At 39.0% G+C, this 19,579-nt stretch overlaps 1 protein-coding gene across 3 annotated transcripts in view; it reads left to right on the top strand.

The window, feature by feature from the left end:
• SFT2D2 (SFT2 domain containing 2) overlaps positions 1 to 19,579 on the top strand; it is a 37,751-nt gene that overhangs the window by 14,039 nt on the left and 4,133 nt on the right. The window contains exons 4-8 of one of the 3 annotated variants that reach the window (XR_006352819.1): positions 8,418 to 8,499; positions 10,239 to 10,274; positions 10,376 to 10,434; positions 12,648 to 12,677; positions 14,491 to 14,595. Coding sequence is in view for 2 of the 3 variants with exons in the window: in XM_043964785.1 (XP_043820720.1) it covers positions 8,418 to 8,499; positions 10,239 to 10,274; positions 10,376 to 10,434; positions 12,648 to 12,677; positions 14,491 to 14,530 (247 nt within the window). In the remaining variant the exon portion in view is untranslated. Of the gene's footprint in view, positions 1 to 8,417; positions 8,500 to 10,238; positions 10,275 to 10,375; positions 10,435 to 12,647; positions 12,678 to 14,490; positions 15,587 to 19,579 lie in introns of those variants that run through there. The other 2 variants (XM_043964785.1, XM_043964784.1) reach the window with 2 other exon arrangements.

Genomic DNA, 19,579 nt, shown 5'->3' on the forward strand with positions numbered 1-19,579 from the left:
TCCCCCCTCCCAAAGCCAACAAGTAGTCTGATATGTTATACATTACAATCATATTAAACATTTCTGCGTTAGTTGTGTTGTGAGAGAAGAATCAGAACAAAAAGGAAAAAAAAACACAAGAAAGAAAAACAACAACAAAATGCAACAGTGAAAGTGAAAATAACATACTTCAATCTGCATTCAGACTCCATAGTTCTTCTGGATGTGGAGAGGATTTTCCATCATGAGTCTTTTGGCATTGTCTTGGACCATTGTATTTCTGAGACAGAAGAGCTGAGTCTATCACAGTTGATCATCACACAATGTTGTTGATACAGTGTACAATGTACTCTTGGTTCTGCTCACTTCACTCAGCATAAATTCATGTCTTTCTAGGTTTTTCTGAAATCTGCCTGCTCATCCTTTCTTATGGCACAATAGTATTCCATGACATTCATATACCACAACTTATTCAGCATCACTTCAATTTCCAATTCTTTGTTGCCACAAAAAGAGTAGCTATAAATATTTTTTGTACATGAGAGTGGGAATATGACCAGTTCTTAATGAAGTCATGTTAACTCTTTATAATCATCACTTCCTCTTCTTGGTGGTCATTAACTGTGTCTGATCCATTTTAGAATTTCCCCAGGAATAAAAGTCGAGGTCACTGGCCTCTTTTTTGAAAATTTAAACAATATTTACTCTTCTCCAGCCCTGCAGTACCTTTTCTGTTCTCCATGATCTTTCAAAAAATTTTTTTAAGTTAAAAGTTTTTTAGATAAATTTTTATTAATTTTATGTTTTTTACATCATTATAGTTCTTCCTAGTATCTCTCTCCCTCCCCCTCCCAGAGAGCCATCCCCTATAACAAATAGTGTTTTTTAAGGAAAAAACAAGAAAAGGGAGAGAAGGAAATTGGTATAACTGATCAATATATTGAAAAAGTCCAAAACCACACAAAATATGCAATATCTGTGAACCTCTCACCTTCACAAAGAGTTGGGTAGGGGGTGTGCTCTTCTGTCTCTTCATTTCGATGAGCTTTCCTTCATTATACCCATTGGCTGAGCAATACCATTTCGGTACCCAAGGATGTAGTGAATTTGGGTCAGGTGACTTGAATTTGTCAAGGGCTGCTGGTGTTCTCTTACTATTTTTTTTTTTAACTTGGCTATCAACTCTCTTCTAGTCATTTTAGTTCTGTTTGAGAAAAAGACTAATAACTGAGCACCTGTGCTTTCTTTTGCTGTTGTCATTATCCCAATCCATTCTCCTTTTTTAAAAACATAGTTAAAAAAAAACCAACAATCTCCTCCCCCCCTCCCCCAACATGGTTTTTAGCTTTGGTCTCCAGCTTCACAATTCATCCTGAGCTTTAGTAATTCATGATATTATCTTTACTGAACTGTGCCAAATCTTTGTATTCATTCTCTATTATTTAGACTTGCTTCTATCTTCTATACATATTTTTTTTTTTTTTGGCGGGGCAGTGAGGGTTAAGTGACTTGCCCAGGGTCACACAACCAGTAAGTGTCAAATGTCTGAGGCTGGATTTGAACTCAGGTCCTCCTGAATCCAGGGCCAATGCTTTCTCCACTGTGCCACCTAGCTGCCCCCTGTACATACCTTTTTAAAAAATTTAAATTGGTTGGTAAGTTACCTCCTTATTCACATAGGTCTCTTTCTACAGATTCCCCTTTTTCTTCAGACTTTCGTTCCTGAACCTCCCATTCTTCCTGTGCTAACTTCCACTGTAGAATTGGGATCACTATAGTGCATGGGATCCTCTTTATCCCTCAGATCCCTTTGAAATCTCTTTTAAGTCCTGGGTACAAGTCACACTCTTCTTGACTCTCATCTCCTTCTCTATCACAAACCCTAGGAAGAAATAGTCACTCCCCCAAAGGCTCTCATCATTTCTATCTCAGAAACCAGCTTTTCTCTGTTAGTGAGACCCAAATCTAGGAAATAATGATCTTTGGCTAATCCTTCCACTTTTTGAAAGATGAAATAATCATTAAAGCAAAAGTTGCTTTCTACTCTGCTTTTGGTAGAGAATTCCAGAAAATGGCTGTATAATTGAAGTTCTCCATCATGACTGTATCATGTTTCAGGCAAATAAAATCTTTCCTGAACTTCTCATCTAATTCTCCTTTCTGTCTAGGTGGTTTGTAGTACATCTGAGTGGCAAATATTTGGTTTCCCCCTACACTGATCATCACTCAACATTAGTGTACCTTTTTAATGGTCAAGGATACCCTACCCCCATCTACTTTTTACTGAGCTTGTGTCTTTTGAAGAAGATATACATCCAGAACCATATTCCAGTTATAGATTTTATCCCACAAAATTTCAGTCATTCTTAGGAGTTCTGGTTACTTCCTTGTGTTAAGATTTATTCCCATCAATTCTAGCTCTGCCCCCGAAGCCAAAGGAACACAAATCTAATCTCTCATCTATGTGACAGCTCTTTACATACTTGAAGACGATTATGTTTCCATCAAAGACCTTTCTTTTGCAGACTAATTATCTCTAGTTGCTTCAACTATTCTTTCAATGATATGTTCTCTCCTCTTTTCCATTCTGGTCACTGTTCTTTGGATATGTGCCAGCAGGCCCTTGTCGTTCTTACACTGTAAAATCTAGAATGGAACAGAGTGTTCTGGATGTGGTCTGCCCAGGGCAGAATACCATGGAACTCTCAGTCCTTGTTTTGGACAATGTGCCTCTCGTTGGCTTGTTTTGGTTGCCAGATCACCCTATTGTTTCATGTTGAGCTTGTAGCCCATTGAAACACTGGGTTTATTTCCCATAGTCCATTTTATTCTCCATCTCGTATAATACATATGATTCCTTGTACCCACATGTAGAGTTTATATTTCTCCCCATTAAATTTAATTTCAATAAATTCAGTGTAATATCCTTGCTTAATTGAGACCTTTTTCATTCTGATTCTATCATCTACCACATTACCTGTTCATCTCAGTCTTATACCATCTGTTTATTAGATAAGAATGCCTTTTACACTTTTATCCAAGTCATTGAAAAAGTATTAAGAGGGGCAGCTAGGTGGCGCAGTGGATAGAGCACTGGCCCTGGAGTCAGGAGGACCTGAGTTCAAATCTGGCCTCAGACACTTAACACTTACTTAGTAGCTGTATGACCCTAGGCAAGTCACTTAACCCCAATTGCCTCACCAAAAAAAAAACAAAAATAGAAAAAATATTAAGAAACAAGAGGCCAAAGCAGTATGTCATAGTGAATAGGATACCAGATTAGGTATGAGGAAGACATGGGTTCAAATCCTGTATCAGATGCTTTCCCGCTGTGTGGCCCTGCATGGCTCTATTTCTTTATCTGTAAAATGAGGTTTGGAGATGGTCTTGATGACCCATAAGGTCACTTCTAACTCTAAATCTGTAATCCTATATTACACTACTGGGGCATTCTACTAGAGACCTTCCAAGCTGACATTGAGCTATTAATTTGTACTCTTTGGTTCTAATTGTTCAACTAGTTTTGAATCCATTTAATTATGCTTTTACCTAGTCCAGGCGTCTCCACTTTCCCATGAGAATGGCGTGAGATGGTTGTAGATACCTTGCTGTAATCTAACTATATGATGTCTTTTGCATTTGCCAGTGTGGAATTCATCCTCTCATTAAAGGAGATAGGGTTAGTCTGGTCTTAATGAAGATGTGTTTGTGCTTAGTAATCACTACTATTTATTTTCCTTTCAACATACTCACAAACAATCCATTTAATAATACACTCTAGGATTTTGCCGGAATTGAAGTGAAGTTCACTCTAGTTCACTTATTGTTTGCAGATTCTACCTTCTGCCCTTCTTGCAAATAGGGGCAATGTTTGCCTGCCTCCTGTTCTACAGACTTTTTTTTCTTCCATGATTATTCAAAGCTCCCTGACAATAGTTCAATAATCACCTCTTCCAGTTCTTTCCAAAACCATAATATGTAGTTAAGTGAAGGTCACTTGGTGTTCTTACCTCATCACTTATCTTGGGTTTAAATGCCCTGTTGACCATTTTGGAGCTACCTTTCCCAGTCTAAATACCAGTATTTTTTGCTAGGAAAAAAATGGAAACAAAATAAAAACTCTATCTTCTGTCTTGTCATATTCATCCCATTCATCCCAAGCAAATATTCCAATCCCATCTGTGATTTACTTTTTGCCCCATAGCTTAATTTAAAACAAACAAGCAAACAAAGCCCTTTTTTGTTATCCTCCGAATTCATCATACATGCTTATTCTGAGCTTTAGCACTTCTGACAGTATTCTTATACAACTATTTTCCTCTCATTTGGATTCATGCTGTTACCTTCTGTGTCTGTCTTTATCTATATCTATGTCTGTATCTACATCTGCATCCTTGTCTCTGTCTCTAGCTATATTTATATAGATCTTTATAGAGAATGAAAAGAATGAATTTATCATTAAGGCAAATGATTTGTCTATGGTAATTTAACATCCCTGCACCTATTTCCCTTTTTATGAAGTGGGGATAACACTTATATTACCTATTTCAGTGGGTTTTCTGAGGAACCCCAAAATGTTATGTGAATAACTGTCCCTCCCCAAATTACTTATATGTACTTTTCTGTGCATCTTATTTCTTGACTACAAAGACAATTTTTCCCTTTTGTTTCTCTGATAGAGAACATAGTATCTTGCACATATCAGTTACTTAAAAAACACTTAATTTGTGTTGAACTGAATTATTGTAGTTATTACACAGGAAGATCCATAGCATTGTTCTTTCTTACTTCATCTATAGAGTGATTGGATTATTTTAAAATGCCTTGATAACTCTGGCAGTACCTTCCCATCTTGTTTGGCTGATTTTTGCCCGAGTTTATCCTCCTAAACTTAGTAGTTATATTACCATGGACAAGTCATTTAACTTTTTCAAGCCTCAGTTTCCTCATTTGTAAAATGAGAATAATAGTTCATGAGGGAATCCAAGCTAGCAATGATTATATGGGAAAATGATCTCGATCACTAATAATTTGAGAAATGCAAATTAAAACAACTTTGAGTTTCCACCTCACACTCATTAGATTGGTTAAGTTGGCAGAAACAGAAAATATCAAATGCTGGGGGTTGGGGAGCACTGTGACAAAAACCGTACATTATTCTCCCGAAGTTACTAAATTGTGCTTCTAGTGATACCACTGCTAGTACTTTATCAGAAAGAGATCAAAGAAAGAGGAAAAGGACCCATATTCACAAAAATATTTATAGCAACTCTTTTTTGGGTTGGCAAAGAACTGGAAACCAAAGGGTTGTCCATCAGCTGGGAAATGGTAGAACACATTTTGGCATATGAATGTGATGGAATACTGTTGTGCTATAAGAAAGGATGAAGCAGGGCAGTTTCAGAGACACTTAGGGAGACTTGAATGATACAGAGTGAAGTGAAAAGAACAATTTGGACTTTAAGCTGATCAAAACAATTACCAAAAAGAATTCCAGAGGACCCACGACGAAACATGTTACCCACCTCTTGACACAGAGACTTGGGGTACAAACGGATATATATACTGGACATAGCCAGAGTGGGTATTTGTTCCACATGACTATGCATATTTATTACAAGGGTTTTGTTTTTCTTTCTTTTTTGATGGTTGGGGGGAGGAGGTAGAAACGAGAAAAGGTAGATTTTCATTAATTGAAAGGATTTACATTTAAGTAAATTTTAAGAATTGTACATGAGGTATTTACCTCATAGGGTTGTTGTGAAGATCAAATTGAGATAATTTATAAGAAAAACTCTGTAAATCTTAAATACAAATGAAAGGTGTTAGTAATAGTAAGAGGGCATCACATATATAAACACATATCATTGAAATTATAGGTATATCGAGATATAGTATGGGCAGCTAGGTGATACATTGTGCTGAGCTTGGATTCCAGAAGACCTGAGTTCAAATCCAGTCCCAGACATTTACTAACTGTGTGATTCTGGGCAAGTCACTTAACTTTTCTTTGTCTCAGTTTTCTCATCTGTAAAATGGGGATAACAATAGCACCTAGCCCCCACAATTGCTTTGAGGATCAAATGAAATAATTGCAAAGTACTTAGCACAGTGCCTGGCACATAGTAAATGCTGTATAAATGTTATTTTTATTGTTATTATCTACAAAGTTCTTTACAGATGTTCATTTCGTTTATTTTTTTCCTATATAGTAAAAAGAAGAGTCAAATTGTTGTTTACTGATGGTCCTCTGTATTTGTCCCACACATTCACAAGTTCATGTATGACATATACTACAACTTAGAGGGGGCAGCTAGATGGCGCAGTGGATAAAATATTGGCCCTGGATTCAGGAGGACCTGAGTTCAAATGTGACCTCAGATACTTGACACTTACTAGCTATGTGACCCTGTACAAGTCACTTAACCCTCATTGCCTTGCAAAAATAACCCCCCCCCAAAAAAACCCCAAAACTTAGATAAGATGCACAAAACAACTAAAGCAATATTCTTTCTGTGGAATTTTTCATTGTGCAGTTAGTCACAGAAGATGAAGATGATGATAAATATTTCTCAAATGAACAACAGCTATTTACATATAAGAAGGAAATACTATAAAATGTACATATGTGTGTAATAAACTCATATGACAGTAATCCCTTTCACATCACGACTTCCCTCATTGTGGCTTCGCTATATTGTGGGTTGGCATAAGAAACTAAATAGGAATTTTTTGGGAGTTTTGCAGAAGCCTCAAATGACATGCGAAGGCCAGCAGGTGACACAGAAAAAGTTTAGAAATTCAGAAATATATAACGTATATAGATAGTATTGTATAATATCAACATATTTTATCATTTAATACCATAATAATTCAGACTTCTTCTCTGGTATGAAAGGAGGGCCAAAAAATTTTACACAGGTTTTGCAGAGCATGGGGGCATTGTGCTCCTAAGCCCTGAGATGTGGAAGGGATAAGTGTATTATTATTTATTCTCATCACCATCATCATCATCATTAAGGGGTTTATAGGAAAAGTCTTAACATGGTGTACTGGTCACTAATGATTTTATCTGACATTGTGACCTTCTCACATCATTATTTAGGTCTTGGGTGTCTTTTTTTTTTTTTTTAGGTGACTGTGCATTGCCAGCTCTCCTTTATCTTTGAGTTTCTTTGCATTTCTTATTGAAGTTGTAGTGTAGACCATATATAAATGTGTGTGTGCTTGATTCATGTTCCAGAAGACCTGGCCACATTCCAAGGTGACTGTTCTCTCATTGTTGCCAAGGGGAAAATAAATTAAACCATCATCTGTAATGTTTGTGCTGTTATTGTTGTTGTTGAGTCTTTTCAGTCTTGTCTGACTCTCTGTGACCCCATTTGGGGTTTTCTTGGCAAGATACTGGAGTGGTTTGCCATTTCCTCCTCCAGCTCATTTTACAGACGAGGAAATTGAAGCACATGTGGTAAGTGACTTGCCCAGGGTCACACAGCTAGTGTTTATACATTTACTTGTAATATGGCTTGGCTAGTTGCTACCTACGCGATCTGGGCTTCACTTACCTGTAAAATGAGATGTTTGGACTAGATGACCTCCAACTTTAATTATATGTATTCATATATGTATATGTGTATGCATCTATTTCTGTTTGTTTTGTTTTTTGGTGGAGCAATGGGAGTTAAGGGACTTGCTCAGGGTCACACAGCTAGTAAGTGTCAAGTGTTTGAGGCTGGATTTGAACTCAGGTCCTCCTGAATCTAGGGCCAGTGCTTTATCCACTGCACCACCTAGCTACCCCTATATATCTATTTCTAAGTATATATATATAGTTCTGCTATATTTTAATGATAAATTAATGTACTATGTTTAGTAATAGATGTAAATTAAGTGCATTCTTAAGGAAAGATTGTGAATTTAGTTTATCAAGTCAGCAAACAAAGTCATGAAATTGACTGGTAGATAAGTCTACTTAGAAGGGTAGGTAGGGCTTTTGGCTAGGGTTCAGTGACATAATGTTGGCTGATGTTGGACATTATACACTTCTAGCAATCATAGTAGTAAACCATAGTGGGGTGCTGTTTTCACTGGATTTCAGGGAGAAATCATTTATCGGAATCTCCTTGTACTTTGCCCTCTTGCTTGTTTCAGTCTTGGTTGTCAATCTCTCCCTCTTATTCAGACCTCAAATACTTTTTTGGGGAAAAAAAGTGGGGGAAGGATTTCTTCTTAAAACTACAATCAAGCTTATTAAAATCTGAGCCTTTTTGTAGATGAAGGGTTTAATGTGCACCTTGGTTTGTGATTATGGAGGGCATATCTTTATTAGGTATCTCTCAAAGACTTGTCATGAGGGGTTGGGGAAAAGAATGATCCAATGTTCATTGTGTTCATTGAGTTACACTGGTCTCAGACAGGGTATGTTTTGCTTACTGCAGTACTATCTTTCTCATGGGACCAATGAAGCAGTTGAAGCGCATGTTTGAGCCTACTCGACTGATTGCAACCATTGTGATGTTGGTAAGGATTGCATTTTAGTAGGGATTCCAAATGGGGAATTTTTAATGCTGTTGCAAAGTCTGACTTTTTAAAAAAAAATTGGTAATTGACCTACTTCTTCTTTCTTTGCCTTTGCTTTGAACTATCTCCCTTTTTAGAATTAGTGTCAAAGTAAAGGACCATAATTTCTTTCTATCTAGTTTAAAAAAAAAAAAATTCCTTAGCAAGTAAAGTAGTTCATTGGTGGTCCAAAAATGCCATTTCTGTTTAGTGCCTCCAGAGGGCAATGCCTGTCAAGATTGTAGTTTCTTAACTGACAAGTTAATTAAAAGAGCAGATTCACCTTTCTGGTGAAAGATGGAAACATATGCAGAGGCCGTGTAGTTTATTTCAGAAATACAAAATTCATTCTATTGGTGTTACCTAGTTTTCCAAGATTGGCATTCCTTTCTTCATTCTTGATTGAAATGTCCCCTGTGTTCTTCCTTTCATCTTCCCTTCACCTTCTCTCCCCTACCCCCATGTTCATTCCATACTCTGTGCACCTTTACAGGTACATTGCCTCTACCTTTGGTGCCTTCTTCTCATCTCTCTGGCTCTTCCTTCATTCCAGGCCCAGTACAAGTACTATTTCTACTCTGAAGTCTCCCCTTGACTATTCCAACCCACTTAGAATCAAAGGATTTATAGAGGGAAAGGACCTTAGATCATCTGGCCCAAACGCTTAGCATTGTTCCCTCCTTTGAATACCTGTCACACTTCTCACCAGTACCATATAGCTCTGAGCCTCAGTTTCCTCATCTGTAAAAGGGGTTGGGCTAGCTGGCCTCCGAAGGTCATCTCAGATTTAAATCTATGATGCTATGAGCTCAGATTTGATTGTCCATTCTTATTCTTGTGTTATCTATATTGAAGGACATGACAGCATCTATATTTCCTCCTTCTATATTTGCCATTTCATTTAGCACACCATAAGGCATGTGCTATGGAACAATACACCTCTCATTTTTGTCAGATCCTAGGAGGGAGGAGACATGGGTGGCTGAATTCCTAAGGATCAGGTCTTCCTGGTCATTCTTTGTCTGACCCAGACAAGCCTCATTTGGAGATGACTTTCAGAGGCTTGTGGAAACCATTTGGTGCCACACTGAGATCCCTCGACCTCCTTTAAAGGACAATGAGTTGACATCAACTCATATATTCCCTCAAGACCTGATGACTTACCTGGGAGACTTTTTTTTTTTTAAGTTAGAAGGACTTTGCATGCAAATGTGTTTTGGGGAAGAGGATTTTATTTGTTTGTGGAAGAGTGTTTCTTAGCCCTTTGCCAGAGAAGCAGATTACAGACAGGCTTGATGGTCAGAGAGTTCTTTTTTTCTTTCTAACTAATGTGGCTTTTTTTGTAGTCGATCTGACTCTGGCTCTTCTGTCCCATGTATATGTTTGGTTGTTTAAAATGATAGGTACTTTGGGGCATGGTGGTGATAAAGTTATGTGGGCTGAATTGTACTGTTGTATGCTTGTCAGGAATGATGGATAGATATAGTTTTAAAATGGGGTGGGCAAGCCTTTATGGTTAGAGTAAAAGTTTATTCAGAGTAAGGCAAACTTTTAACTGTCTACTCTTTTGTATACAAGAGGTATTTGTTTTGCTAAAGTCCATGTTATATAAAACTTAAATTTACTTTTTCATTTCTCTTTTTTTGCATACTTTTTTATTTCTTAATAATTTTAATGAACATCTCCATTTTCCCCTCTAGTTGTGTCTTGTACTCACTCTGTGTTCTGCCTTCTGGGTGAGTATGATTTTCTTTCCTTCCAGTCTCCCTGCAATTATGCTAGTTGTAGCCTTGCTAAAAAGAAAACCCCAAAATATAATTACTTTTTTCTCTTTCAGTGGCACAACAAAGGACTTGCTCTCATTTTCTGCATTTTGCAATCTTTGGCCTTGACGTGGTAAGTAACATTATTCATTATTTTAAACAATAATCATGCATCAGATGCCTACTCTGTGCAAAGTCCTGGGGTTGGTGTGAGGGGAGAGATGAAGATAGTCATTTAAAAACAATTCTTCTGTCTTATCTCCACCCAAGCTTTGGAATTTCTAGGTTAATGTAGTTTAAAGAGATCAAAGTCAATACCTGTCAAGTAGGAGGATTAAGAAGGTACCAGAAGAGAGAATAGGCTATGAAAAGCAATGAACATCTGGCTTCATTGTGTCAGACTGATTTAGTGTATAGCAAGGGGATCTTTCATCATGTGAGAATTGGAGCACCACAAACCTGCTGAGAAAGACATTGCAGGGAAGCTCTGCCCTGAGGTGAAACCTCGAGGTGACCTTTCTGGGGTTTCAAAGGTCAGATTGGCCTGGGGAAGTTGTGCCTGCCGCCTTTGGGTTGTGTCAATTAAAGTTACCAGCCAATTAGCTTGGAGCTGTGTGTGTAGACAGCCCTGCTTCCTGTTTCACAGGGGGCTTCTGGGAGAAGCTGCAGAGGAGTGTGGTCTTTTCGTGTAGGAACCAGCTGTTGGAGGAACATATCACTCTCTTAGATAGCTAGATGAAGGCCTCTCTCTCTCTCTCTCTCTCTCTCTCTCTCTGCTAACTCCTAATATACTTTAATAAATGTTTAATGCCCAAAGACTGGTGCTAAAGCTTTTCTAATTTAAGGTGACCACACATTAGATTTTAAACATCACAGTTAGAATTTTAGGCTTTACAATCACTTTCATTTGGAATTGCAATCTTTTAAAAAAAATTTAATTTCTGATTCTTTTCACTTCCTCACTTATGGACAGCGATGAACCCTTCCATTGCTTTTCATTGTTTTATGAGGCCATATGGCTTGTTATATTCTCTCCTTGTTCTCTGTGATGTTTTGCAGGTGAACTTGTACTCTAAAGCAGTGCTTCTCTGCTTAATAATGAGATTGAATGTTTGCCTCCTTGGAAAGTTTCTGGCCCTTTTTTTGGTTCTTCATTGTGGTGGCTTTTGTGTGTGTGTGTGTGTCTTATTAAAAAAAAATCAGGCTTCTCAGAAAGATGGTAATATTTGGAGGCATTATCTTTACATCACCTTTTTTTTTTTTACCTATTTTCAAAGTAAGTTCTTATTTACATAGGTTGGTTTGCAACTGTTCACATTCCATTAAATCTTTACTTTTTCTTTGAATTTGGTATTACTTTGGTCATCATTCTCACAAGTCACTGGAGTGACTTTTGTATAGGCTACTGATTTCGAAATGGTTCCCATGTTGAAAACAAACTGTTTTCTGTCTATTGGTATAGAGTTAATTTTATTTTGTGATTATGGGTGCTCATAATTTCTGGAGGCTTCTAAACAACCTATATGTCTTTGACTGCTTTTATTTTCCGTTTTTTCCCCTTGCATTTTCTTAAATTTGAATGCACATGCACCTTCTCATTCTCTCTGTCTCTCCAAATGTTTGTGTGAGATGTATATACACATATAATGTATAAAGAATATAGATGTAATATGTATGGATATGTACACACATTCATGCATATATGTATACACATTACAGGTATATCACACATGCAGACATATTTGCACACATTGAATCTATATTATACAGATAACGTACATTACATACATATATTACACATATTATGTAATATGTATATAGACGTATATCATACACACATATGGAGGAACAGAGAGAATAGGGATATGTGGATGTATTTGAAAAGAAGAAATGGAAGGAACCAAAGGTGTGTAGGTTGTTTAGAAGCCTCCAGATATGATGAACACCAATAATGGCACAAAAATAAAATTGACTCTATATAAAAGGACAAAATAAAGTTTGGGTACACATGCACACATATGAATAAAGTGGGGAAGATTTTAAAACTTGGAATATTTGGAGTCTTATGTTCCTTTTCATCAACTAATTTTTTCCATTGATTAGAAATTTGCTGCTCTGTAGTTTAGTTCATTTATATAGAGTACTATGCTGACAAGAGTAAGGTCATAGGGTTTGCTCTCCACATGACTTTGTTCTATTCTGTGGTCACAGATGATCCTCCTAACCCTGGTCAATAGTTGGCAAGTGTATATGTGCTTTTGGACACAAGGGCAGTGATGTAAGGGAGTGTGGGCGCATCAGTGGAGAGATCAGTCCTTTTGATTTGAATGTTTTCTTTCTTTCTAGGTATAGTCTTTCCTATATACCATTTGCAAGGTAAGCAAGGGTCATTACACTTCTTTACATCCATGCATTTTTATATAAACATTTTATATCCTTCTAAAAATACTGTACTTGAGTAAATTTTCTTATGGCAGATAGCTCATTAATATTATTGAGGATTTGATGGAAGAATCTCAGATTTTTTTTTTCTCCTTCATTATACCAATAATGGAAAACCATTTCTTAAAATTTCTTTTAACTGGAAATAGTACTGGATTGGGTATTGGGAGATTTGTATTCTTGCTACAGTTGTGTGACCTTGGGCCAATTATTCTATCTCTCTAGGCTCCAGTTGCCTTCCAACTCTAAAGTTTTGGTACTAAAACCATATAAAAAGGCATTTATGTCATTGGACATCTTGGGTTTTTTTTTTTTTTGTGAGGCAATTGGGGTTAAGTGACTTGCCCAGGGTCACACAGCTAGAAAGTGTCAGGTGTCTGAGGCCGGATTTGAACTCAGTTCCTCCTGAATCCAGGGCCGGTGCTTTATCCACTGTGCCACCTAGCTGCCCCCTTATTGTCTCTTTTAAAAACTAAACCTGTAATCACTAAACCTTTCCCAAAACTACTGTTGTCCAAATAAGCACTGTTCCCAGATATAGTGATAAAATGAAGGATTCTGCATGTGTTGGAAGAAGATTTTTTTGTTAGAGGCTGCCTTTTATGTTGCCCATTCCTCTACAACTGCTTTCAGGTTCTGTTAGTGGCCAACTGCAGAATGAGCAAGGTGTAGGTTATAAACAGTAAGAGGACTGGGTGGCTCTGCATGGGCCCATTGGTTTAATAAGCCCTAACCAATGATGACAACAGTGATAGGCTTTGACATAGGGTAGCCACCCTTCATCCCCTGTGGAGGGTGGCTAAGTTAACACTTGTGTTTGGAACTTAGAAAAGTGGCTAAATTACATAAAAGTAAAACTTTATTTAATATAAGAGATCACCTTCTGTATCTAAAAATAAGCAGATACCCATCAGGCCTGCGTTTAAAATTTGATGGTAATCAGCCTGGCCAAATTCTTTATCTTTGCATAATTCTCTGGGAATTTGAATTTACTCTGTATTAACATTTGCTGCTCTGCTACCTAAGAGTTGGCTATACTAATACTCTGCCCCTTTCCCATCGATGTATATATCCTAGATGACATCTAATTGTCAACGGTGAAAATGGGGATGTAAGATTTAGAAATAATAAATCTCTAAATGCATAAATTATCCATGACCCATCATATTACATTCATGGAGGGCTTTCAAATGAAGAGGCTGGACTAAATAAACTGAGCCCCTTCTAAACTCTAAACTGTATTCTATTCGGGTCTAAATATCACCCCTTATCTCTCCTTCTACTACCAGCATTTTTAATAGAAGTTGGGGCTGGGACCACATAGAAAGGAGATCGGGGAATTAGGTGTCTTTGTGTTGCAGTGGGTAGAGGGATTATGGTTACTGTGTAAAGCGTGAAGCTGTGTTTTAGTGTCTCGAGAGAAACACTCTGAGTTGATGAGTAAGATGAGTCTGAAGAGGGACCTGTTATCTCTCCCGTGAGAAGGCTCTCTCAGTAGCAGGGGGTGAAGAATGTCCATGAGGATTCTTTTCCTTAGGGCTTGGAGTAGGGTTAGTCCTTACTCTTTAAAGCACAAGCCACATCTTATACAGGTTCTTGGTTTCCCTCCGTTCATACTCTTTTATAGTTATTTTTGCATTGCCCTCCTTTTCTTGAAGGGTAATGGAGGGGTTCTACTGAGTATGGGAAATAGAAGATCCATTTCTGTGTCTACATACTTATATTTCTATTTGTGTTTTCTTTGTAGGGATGCTGTGAAGAAGTGTTTTAATACGTGCCTGGCCTGATAGGCAAAAAGGCACTTTTTGAAAAGTCTTGGCAAGTACTAAAGACTAATTTCTGACGTGATCTTGTAAATATTTTCCTAATTCTGTCTTATAGACTCGTGCCTTTTTGGTTTTTTTTGGCTTGCAGCAGGGTGTTGCTTGCATTTAAAAAATTGATGGTTGTTTTTGTAAGCAATGATATTTTCTCAAACCAAAATGTCCCTTGCTCTGTGTCAGTTTTTGTGTGCCTGGATTTTCAGGGTAGATTGTAACTGATTCGTGTCATTGTTCTGTCCTCCTCTGTATCCCCCTTTTCTTCTCTCTTCCTCTCTTTTTCCCTCCCTCTCTCCTTCTCCTTCCCTTTCTCCCCTTTCCCCCTTTCCCTCTACCATTTCCCCCATCTCTCTATTTTAAAATTTCATTGCATTCTTGTTTATGATTTTAAAAAACCAAACTTACCCATCCATGGTTGAGGCTTGGGGGACCATAATTTCTCAAATGGGCAACAAGTAGCCTATCCCTGAAGGACAACATTTCTTCTCTAGGAGGAGTGTTCACCTGGGACTTTGGACCTGCCCAGATCTAGGTCAGCCCCTCCGGGCAGTAGAGAACATCACTAGTGCTTGGAATGTAGTATGGGCCTACATAGGTTATTCTGTAGGAATGTGCTGAGCTGTTACAGGAGTCTGGCAGATGAACAAAGTGGGAAATGAGCCTCTATTTATTGAACCCCCCCCCCAACTATTTGTCATTTCTTATCTTCTCTCCAGCCATCTGTGTTCTTACTATTCTAAATACCTTTCTAGAGCATGCTTCCCAGTGCTTGGCATAGTATTTTTCCCTCTCCTCCTCTTCTTTTCTCTTGTTTCCTACATAATCTGCCCCAGGCCGCCTAAATGGAGAAAGAAAGAAGAAATACTAATTTCTCCATAGACCAGAGCAGTCAGCTTTGCTATGATCCACTTTTTTTATTCCTTTCTGGCCTCCTCCATTATTTATTTATGACTGGGAGAGTGGTTTAATGGATCAGGAGCTGTCTTCCAAGCCTGGAAACCTTGGGTTTTGGGCCTGCCTCTGACACATTCCGGCTCTCTCTGACCTTTAATCTAATTATTAATAATTAATCTAATTTAATTTAAGCAAGTCCTTTAATCTCTCATCATAAGTCGCAGCCAAGGTGCCAACCTGCAGGGCTGATAGAAGTCCTTCCCTGTGAACTCCCTATCCCAATATAATCATAGGTCCATTCCCTCTCCTTCTTCATGACCCAAGACTTCTGAAGTGATTTTGTTTTCCATTCTTCCCTAGAAGAGGAGACAAGGAAGAGAGAGTCTAAGACATGCTTCTTTCACTTGCAGTTCTCCCAGCAGGACATGGGAGCTTCTGCCAGATGACCTTTAAATAGTTAGGTCTCTGACTTTGGGCTGAAAAGAGCCAGAGGTGGGGAGAGGGAGGGAGACAGAGAGAGAGAGGGAGGGGGAGGGAAAGAGAGGGAGGGGGAGAGAGAGACACACACACACAGAGACACAGTGTGTGAGTGGGGCGGGGGGGGGGGGGCAGGCATCATATGTGGACTAGAGGCCAGGATGGCCAAAGCCGATAGTTCAGAGTCACACACCTAATGGGGGTTTTGTGGCTGTGAGACCCGGATGCATCTCCTGATGTCTCTCTTTTTTTTTTTTTTTTTTTTAGTGAGGCAATTGGGGTTAAGTGACTTGCTCAGGGTCACACAGCTAGTAAGTGTTAAGTGTCTGAGGCCGGATTTGAACTCAGGTACACCTGACTCCAGGGCCGGTGCTCTATCCACTGTGCTACCTAGCCGCCCCTCCTGGTATCTCTTACTCAGTTTATTCGTTTTTATGCCCCACTCTCTGGGCTGTGGCAGATGTTTCAGTTGCCCCAGAGCCCAATTTTAATTCCCCTCTTCCCATGCTTTGGGAAGAAGACTAGATCTGGAGTCTTAGGGACCCAGGTTAGACCCCAGGCTCTGATTCTTCCTACTGATGTGACCTTAGGCATGTCATTCCCATCTTTCTGGGTCTCAGCTCACTCATCCATAAGATGAGGACTTACCTTTTGATAATCTTGGTATGCTGGAAAGAGAAGCTGGATTTAGTCAAAAGACCTGCATTTAAAACCCAGCTCAACTATTTAGTAGCCATGTAGCCACGGGTGGTCACTTGACTTTTCCCAGCTCTCAGTTTCCCCATCTGTGAAATGAGGAGGTTGTTTAGGAGCTGTCCTCACAGATCCCTCCCAGCTCCAGCTCTGATATTCTGTAAATTTATTCCTTCAGGTGGGGGAGAAAAATCTCATGTTGATGCTGAGGTGATTAGAAGAGATTAAAATTCCCAAGTGGTTCATTTGGATCTAAAGTCACCAAAGGATTAAAAAAGAAAGTCACATGCTTTGTTTATAGAAATCCCACTGCCATATCCCTTGAGGATTTAGGAAAAAGCTCACTAGGGTTGACTTTGTTGCAAAAAAATAGGGCATCTTCTCTGGGACCACGTGGACCTCTGTGTCAGTACCCTTTGGATTTTCCCACATGTTCTCCTGTTTTCATGTGTCAGGCATGGGGAAGGTGACTTTTGTATCTGAAGGAGCATAATGTGAGGGAAGAGAATATTAGACGTGGAGTCAGGTTGACTTGGTTTTAGATCCTGTCTCAGACACACTAATTCTGTGATCCTGGGCAGGTCACTTAACCTCTCTGGGCCTCAGTTTCCTTCTCTGTAAAATGATGAGGTTAGAATAGATGATCTCTTTTTTCTTTTCTTTTCTTTTTTTTAAGTGAGGCAATTGGGGTTAAGTGACTTGCCCAGGGTCACACAGCTAGTAAGTGTTAAGTATCTGAGGCCGGATTTGGACTCAGGTACTCCTGACTCCAGGGCCAGTGCTCTATGCACTGCACCACCTAGCTGCCCCTAGATGATCTCTTATGTTCCCCTTCATACTTTTCTTTGTCTTTGAAGGTTGTTCTCCCGGTCACTTGCAGGATTTGTTGTTTGCCATTGGATGTGTTCAATTAAATCACTGTGTGTCTTGGAGTTTCCTCCCTTTCAGAACTAATTTGTGCCCCTAGAGATTCCGGCATCTTATCTTTTCTAAGCGCTATCTCTAGTGAGTAACCAGTGGTCCCAGTGTAATGAAGATTAATTTTTTCCCCCCAGCAGCTAAATGGAGGGTAGACTGGTTAGGGTGGGTTAGCTGTGGTTTTTTTTTTTAATTTATAATCCACTTAAGACCCTAGGTTCTTGGATTTTTTTTTTTTATCCTCAAGCTCAATCTGTGATTTCCAGTTTGCTGAGCTGATGTATCAATACCTTATTTGTTTGTACCCATAGAACTTTGGACTTGGAATGGACCTTAGTAGTCCTTGGAACATGTTTGTTTTTACATTTATATCACAAATCCATTTCTGCTTTTCCTGCTGATAGCAGGTTCTCTTCACAAAGCTTTGCTGATTTGATTCCCTTGGTTGGGGGTGGGGTAAAAGGTGACATCGTCCCTAGAATCACAGCATCTCAGAGTTGTAAGGGACCTCAGAAACAATCTTGTCCAATACACAATGCAGTAAGAAAACCTACAACATATATAAGAAATGACTGTTCCAGCCTTTATTTAAACCCTTTTAGTCTGAAGAAACTTGCTAATTTCTGAGGCAGCTCATTCTGCTTTTGGACAAATCTAATGGTTAGGAAGTGTTATTTCTTTCTTTTTTTTTAAATTTTAATTAATTTATTTTTGCGGGACAATTGCAGTTAAGTGACTTGCCCAGGGTCACACAGCTAGTAAGTGTCAAGTGTCCAAGGCCGGATTTGAACTCAGCTACTCCTGAATCCAGGGCCGGTGCTCTATCCACTGCGCCACCCAGCTGCCCCTGGAAGTGTTATTTCTTATAATGAGCAGAGAACTCACTCCTTCAGAAGAGCTGTATGTATTAAAACTTCTTATATTGAGTGGGCATGTACCTCCTTTAAATCCCATTCTCTGGTTCTGTGGTTTGGAGGAAGTTAAAAAACAGTTCTAATTACTCTTTCGCACGATAGCTGTTCAGATGTTTGAAGACTAGAGTTGTGCTTCTCGCCTCTTCCACCCCTTGCCCACAAAAAAGTACTTTCTTTTCAAAGCTAAACATACCCCGCTATTCTAATCAGTTCTCAGAGGGACTGATTTTTGTTTCTTCCCCATCCATGTAGCCCACATCTGGACCGGTTCTGTTTTGACAGTAGCCTTTTAAAAATGTCGCTTCCAGAACTGAACACCATACTCCCCAGATGTAATCTGACCAAAGCTGAATAAGGCAAAGCGATCACCTCCCTTGCCGTGGATACAACTTCTGTGGATGTAGGATAGGATGTCACTGGCTTTTTTTAGTTTCTACAATGACACCATGAGCTAGGAGTTTATATATCAGTAGAACTCCTAGATTCTCTTTCTTATGACTTGCTGTCTGGCCATGTCTTCCCTCGTCCTTTACTTGTGATGATGACTTTTTCTGAACCCAGGTGCAGCACTTGACAATTATTTATTATAGAATAAACAGATGTAGTTCTTGGACTCTCTGGGACCTGCTTATCACTGTTCTCCTCGACCCAATGGCAGTTGTCATAAAACATCCTTGAATTCAGACTTACCCTTGCAGAATGACTGGATTTTGCTTTGGAAACTTCCCTTCCCCCCATTTCTCTGACCATTGTGGGTTGGGGTAGGTAGAATATGAGTTTGGCAAACATTGCCTCACCTCTCTGACTGCACCAGCCTTAGGCCTCAGGACTCACATAGGGCTTTGGTTTGAGCTGTGATGAACCAAATGCTAATCATCCGTATAGAGACTAAACTTTGTAGATTATTTACAGTTGTGTGTAAAGCAATTGGGGTTAAGTGACTTGCCCAGGGTCACACAGCTAGTAAGTGTCAAGTGACTGAGGCTGGATTTGAACTCAGGTACTCCTGAATCCAGGGCCAGTGCTCTATCCACTGCGCCACCTAGCTGCCCCATACATACTTTCTTAATATGCAGACTCTCTATGACCATTCTATACAATTCAAACTGTTATGGAAATC

Source organism: Dromiciops gliroides, chromosome 4 (genome assembly GCF_019393635.1).
Source record: "Dromiciops gliroides isolate mDroGli1 chromosome 4, mDroGli1.pri, whole genome shotgun sequence".
Classification (NCBI taxonomy): domain Eukaryota; kingdom Metazoa; phylum Chordata; class Mammalia; order Microbiotheria; family Microbiotheriidae; genus Dromiciops; species Dromiciops gliroides.